We start from the raw sequence: 5,686 nt of genomic DNA, 5'->3' as shown, positions 1-5,686 counted from the left end.
AAAAACACCCTTGTTTGACGAATTTGTGTGCTTTCAGATAGGAATAAAAGACTTCTAGCTAGAAGAAATCTTTTATTATTTTAGTGAGAAATTACCTTTTTCTCAAAGTCTATGCTACTTCAGAGGGAGTCGTTTCTCACAATGTTTTATACTATCAACAGCTCTCCAATGCTCGTTATCCAAGTCAGTTTTTAAGTTAATATTTGTTTTGAGTAATTACCAAACATGTACCTTCCCTTTAATGAATGCTTATAGTTCATTAAAGCATACCAGTGCATACACTATTGGTTGGCAACTATTAATAATAATAATAAATAATAACCGTATTTATAACGCGCCTTTTGCCAAAGGATACAAAGCGCCAGGTATTATTACTGCAAGGAGTGGGGCGAATTTTGAGATATAAGACCTAATCATTAAGCACCATGTAATGGTTTACAAGGTGCTGTGGCGCAATATGCTGCCAATCCAGCCAGGAACACCGGGGCGAACCCCTTCTCTTTTCGATAAGTGCACTGGGTTCTTTTACATGCGTTTACACAACACATGGGACCAACGGCTTTACGTCCCATCCGAAGGACGAAGCAATGGTTATGTGTCTTGCTTAAGGACACAAGTGTCACGGCTGGGGATTCGAACCCACACTCTGCTGATCAGAAACACCAGAGTTTGAATTCGGTGCTCTTAACCGCTCGGCCACGACACTCCCAAATATTCTATACATGTGTTTATAGTTGTACACTAGAGGGCCAACAATACGCGTACAACTATAATAGTATGCACCACGCCCCATCAGTTCCATCTTGGTTCCACTGTGAGCTATAAATGTCCACACAAACTACCAGAAGCCCAAAGGAGTACATGTGTATATAGCATTGAGCTAGTTTTGTATGAGTATTTTCAGAAGAAAAGATAAATGACTTGGCTTTAAAGGCAGTGGACACTATTGGTAATTACTCAAAATAATTATTAGCATAAAACCTTTCTTGATGACAAGTAATGGGTTGAGGTGGGTGGTATAAAACATTGTGAGAAACAGCTCCCTCTGAAGTGCCATAGTTTTGGAGAAAGAAGTAATTTTCCACGAATTTGATTTCGAGACCTCAAGTTTAGAACTTGAGGTCTCGAAATCAACCATCTAGACGCACACAACTTCATGTGACAAGTGTGTTTTCTTCTTTCATTATTATCTCGTAACTTTGATGACCGATTGAGCTCAAATTTTCACAGGTTTGTTATTTTATGCATATGTTTGAGATACACCAACTGTGAAGGCTAGTATTTGACAATTACCAATAGTGTCCACTGCCTTAGTGTCCACTAACATCGGTCTTCATGCACGAGTTTGTACAAACGGCGTGAATTCCATAATGTTTGCCAACCAATGGTGTTGGTGCACACACGCGCAATATGCAATTACAACTTTCACGCGAATGTTGTGACAACATGACGTCAGGGATCACGACCCGCGCACAGTCATCATACATTGATTCTACGGGCCACCAGACTGTAATAATAGAGTTCACTCAGTCGGCTCCGTATACGAGTTCTTTATTGTGTTTCTTCTGGTGTCCTATGCTGAGTTGATGTTGTAGTTGTACCATAGCCTTTGCTGCTCCCGTAGACTGCCGATGACCGAGGGCCTGGTTGGCGGTGTTGGGGACCTTTGCTGAGAAACGAGTCAGATTGTCCGGTCGCTCCTCTTTCTTCTTCAAGTTCCCCTACAATGGAAAGTGACAATAACTTGATAAATACTTCATTAAATTTTAGGAAAGCTCTGTTGACCAGTGGGAGCATTCAATCACCACCATCACCCTTTTTGAACCAACCTATAGGTTAACCCAAGTAGGTGTGATCTTTCCACTAGGATGCAGTGCCACCTACATAGTTCAGAGTCAGATTCAGACTTCCACTGAAAATACTTCCACTTTAAGACTCAAACGGTCATGCCACACTTAGACAACCAGCTCCAGGCTATCCCCAATAAGAAAATTCATTTACATATTAGTGTTTTCATTATTTTCATGAGGACGTCACCGTGTTCATTTTATGGTTAGATATAGACTGCAATCACAAGGTTGTTGGTTCGAATCCTACCAAGCCAACCGCTGATTTTAAAATGGCTAAAAAAAGTGGCGTATCGTCACTGAATCACAATTTCTTGATTTTGTGCGATTCATAATGATAGAAGATGGCTGACGGAGTGAGTTAGTGAGTTATACAACTAGAAGTTGTCCCTTGTAAGGGCACTGATGTTGTTTTCCTACAAGTGGCTTAATATTATTAACTGATGTGTGCGAAACTGCAAATAATGTACAGCCATAATGTGCCTTTAAAGCTGTTCATGTTCGAAGAGGGCTCTGGATAAGTCGATGAGTTCGTGACAAGTTTCTTTGCCAGTGAAAGTGAAATGCATATGGGGCGCCCTCTGTCGGCGAGGTAAGACACTTTCGTCTCGCGGCCTAAAGAAATTGAATTAACTTATTAATTGACCTGTAAATGCCAACTGGTGTAAATTGTATTACTCCTTTTGACTGTTAAATGCTGGTGCAACTTGCTCTATGGTTCAACGCAGCATTCGTTCACAAACGAAAATGAATGAGCCGGGTGCTAAAAATGGAGTGGATTTTTGTAGAAATTGGATAGGAAAACCTAAAACTGACTGGATTAAGTGGGGGAAGAGGATTTAAAACATCTTGTTACGCAACGAGTGTTTTCGCAAGCGTCTGGACAAACACATTTCGTGAATACCATGACAAGGAAAACAGGATTAAAATGACTATCAACCAGTCTATCAGTGAAGTAAAGCTTACCTTTTGATCATAATCTTTCAGGAAGCCCCATCCTTCCTCCCTAAAAGTGAAACAATCAGAGAAACTGTGAGTAAATTCAATCAATGTAGACAAACAAACTTTGTGTGCTTCCCAAACCACAAAGGTTACCTCAAGGTCACACAACTAAACATAACAATGTTTCTCTCCATGAAATTCTTTGAAGTACATTGGGAGAAAAATGTACGTATCTGCCACCACTTTTTCTTTCGTTAGGAAATAAATTAGTATCTTATTTACTCAAAGTGAGATTCGTTTGGTAAAAATGAGTGAACAGGTGGTGAAACGTAAATAATTCCCCACTTCTCTTTCTTACCACTTTTGCACCCCAGCGTGTTCCCTTCCCACCGACTCCCTCCATATCCTGTCCCCGGTCACGGCGTCGCATTTCTCGTAGTCGGCGTCCGAGTAGGTCTTGGTGCGTGCAGGGGGCGCAGAGTGGCTACCGGACGGCCGCTCCTTCTCGGCTGGGACGCACTTCTTGTGGTACGCACTGGATATACGGGAAACAGGGAATCGGTAACCGGCCGATGTGGCCCTGTCACTATATTGCTTTGTTGAGGACATGGTTTAGAAAGTTAATAATGCTGATTGTCACACAAAATATGAGTATTTATCTATAAAAAATACAAATACAAACACAAATTTGAGTTTATGACTCCTATTTGTTTCTGCACAGCGTACGGATACAGACAGAAAATCTAGCAAATACTGTCAAGTCTGTTTCTGTGGCCAACAACAACTCATAATGGATGAATAGAAGACAGGATGGTTTCGCTGGAATTTCAACCTGTATATAAAGTGTGGTTATTCATGCCGTGAAAAACAATGTGTTGTTCTTTCTTTGTGCGGTTGAAACAAGACTTGGTGAACAGTTTCAGTTTCTGAACAGTTCTTCGCACCATAGAGTAAGGACAGAGATGTTCGCATCTAAAGAACCTGTCCCAGCTTGGATATCCACCAGATGGAGTTTGCACAGTAGCAATACGGCTACAGCTAGACGTCTCCAACGGAATGAATGTACAATATTCAGGCTGTCATCATCAGGCGCAGTACACTCTTATAGGCCACTTTAGCCACGGTCAGCCTTCGCAACTATGGCTGTCAGTTAATGCCCCAAAACAGGTAGAGATTTTCGTGCTGGTGTAACATGAAACACATTATTCGTCCTTCAAACATCGAGGGAGATTTATTTAAGAGTTTACTCCAGTCGCAAACATCACAAAAAGTCCAAGGCCTGTTTGGTATCAAAGCTGAAGTGACCCGAGGGTAGCAACGACGGTACTTTCACTGAGCATACAAAGGGTGGCCGGGCGACACTGCAATCCTAGGACTCCTCGATTACCGAGCAACCGCCGAGATAACGGTCCGAAACACGGCACTGACGTGTCGCGTTTAATAACCACGAAAAGACAACGCCGGAGATTAGTAAAACAGCAACGATCTACATGTATTTGCTTTCTCTCTGTGATCGGCCCATGTACTTTCCAGTGGCTCTATGCTGTCAGGTTTGTGTTCCACCATGGATGAATTATGAATGGTTCCACAGTCCAAGGTATAGACAGCAGATTTCTCGTCGGAGCAGGTTGCTTACAGTCAATTATAAATGACACACACTAATTTTATTGTGTGTCCGATCGCACATAATTACAATTCTCTCAATCGGCCATGATGATCATAAACCAAGAACGTCAAATCCTACTAAACCCTGACGTATTGGCCCACAATACATACCCAGTATCGATTTTTCATGTACCCGTGTATTATATTTTGTAGCCCCTCACGGAACGGTCTATTGACCCACAGTCCTTTTGTCCCAAAGTGGGTACAGATTACAACCCGGAACGGTGTTGCTAGGCGACGAACAAACACAGTTTTATCTGCAGGGCGCGTGCGCAATCAAAATACCGTCTCTGGACATAGCGGCTGCTTATAGTATGGTTTGTACGTGGTATTTTGACGGATGCAAACAATAAATTGTTGAGGGAAGTGTCGGCAGGTGCTCAATTTATAGGACAAATATTGATACTGTGGTACAAAACATAATTGTATGCAGTGAAAGTGACTTTAATTGAAGACTGCGGAGGCTGACGCAGGGTCATACAATGAAATGCATAACAGTATTGCGAAATTGATAGGCCTATACAGGTCTTTTGCAAGCATCTCATGAGCCCAACTTCCGCGTGTTTAGTGCACTTAAAATGAATGTTTGATTGATATTATAAAAGGGATAATAAATGTGTCAAGTATTTTACAAAAAATTACCAAAACATGACCCATGCGTCAACCAAGGACAAAGTGCAGGACTTTTAAATATCGAGGGACTTAAAAAAAAACCCAGATGAGGTTATTTTGATAAAGATCACTGATTAAAAAACAAAAAACATGTGTCACAGTAAATGGAATTATAAACCACAGCGACCCATTGTGGATGCGGATCAGCTGATTGGCCCGACGCTTTTTTTTTAATCGCCTTTCACTAAATGGATCCGGGTCGAATCCCACCTCAGTCACTCCAGCCTGGATTCTTTGGTGTGAATTTGATTTTCAACAAAGCTCGTACTAGCAGCTGTAGTATGACTTTTAACTTTCAGCCGGCCCTGCGATTTAGACTTGATTCAAGTTCCGTTCTCGTGTGGGAGGTCCCTAAGCACACCCACCGCCGTCAAAGTGTAGCAGCTGTTGTGGTCCCCGAGACTGCGGAAAAGTCTAGACCTGATTACACGCCCCTCCCCATTTTTGAGTTTTCCTGCCATGCCAAATTTAGCCTTGTCCAAGGCTCGTTACGCAAGCACCGGCCCGCTCTGACTTCACGAAATGCATAGATACTATACCTCTCACGGCACATAACAGTA

General features: G+C 42.1%; 1 protein-coding gene across 1 annotated transcript; it reads right to left on the bottom strand.

Annotated features, from left to right (window-relative positions):
- Positions 1–1,254: 1,254 nt before the first annotated feature.
- LOC117300869 (uncharacterized protein C2orf50-like) lies at positions 1,255–4,611 on the bottom strand. The gene is made up of 3 exons (XM_033784722.1): positions 3,148–4,611; positions 2,814–2,853; positions 1,255–1,721 (listed from the first exon to the last, which is right to left on the bottom strand). The coding sequence occupies exons 1-3, from the start codon at positions 3,396–3,398 to the stop codon at positions 1,527–1,529; spliced, it is 486 nt and encodes a 161-aa protein (XP_033640613.1). The 5' UTR covers positions 3,399–4,611; the 3' UTR covers positions 1,255–1,526.
- Between the last annotated feature and the right edge of the window lie 1,075 nt (positions 4,612–5,686).

This window comes from Asterias rubens, chromosome 16, assembly GCF_902459465.1.
Source record: "Asterias rubens chromosome 16, eAstRub1.3, whole genome shotgun sequence".
NCBI lineage: Eukaryota > Metazoa > Echinodermata > Asteroidea > Forcipulatida > Asteriidae > Asterias > Asterias rubens.
Note: the sequence above shows the minus strand (reverse complement) of the source record. Positions and strands in the feature narration are given on the sequence as shown.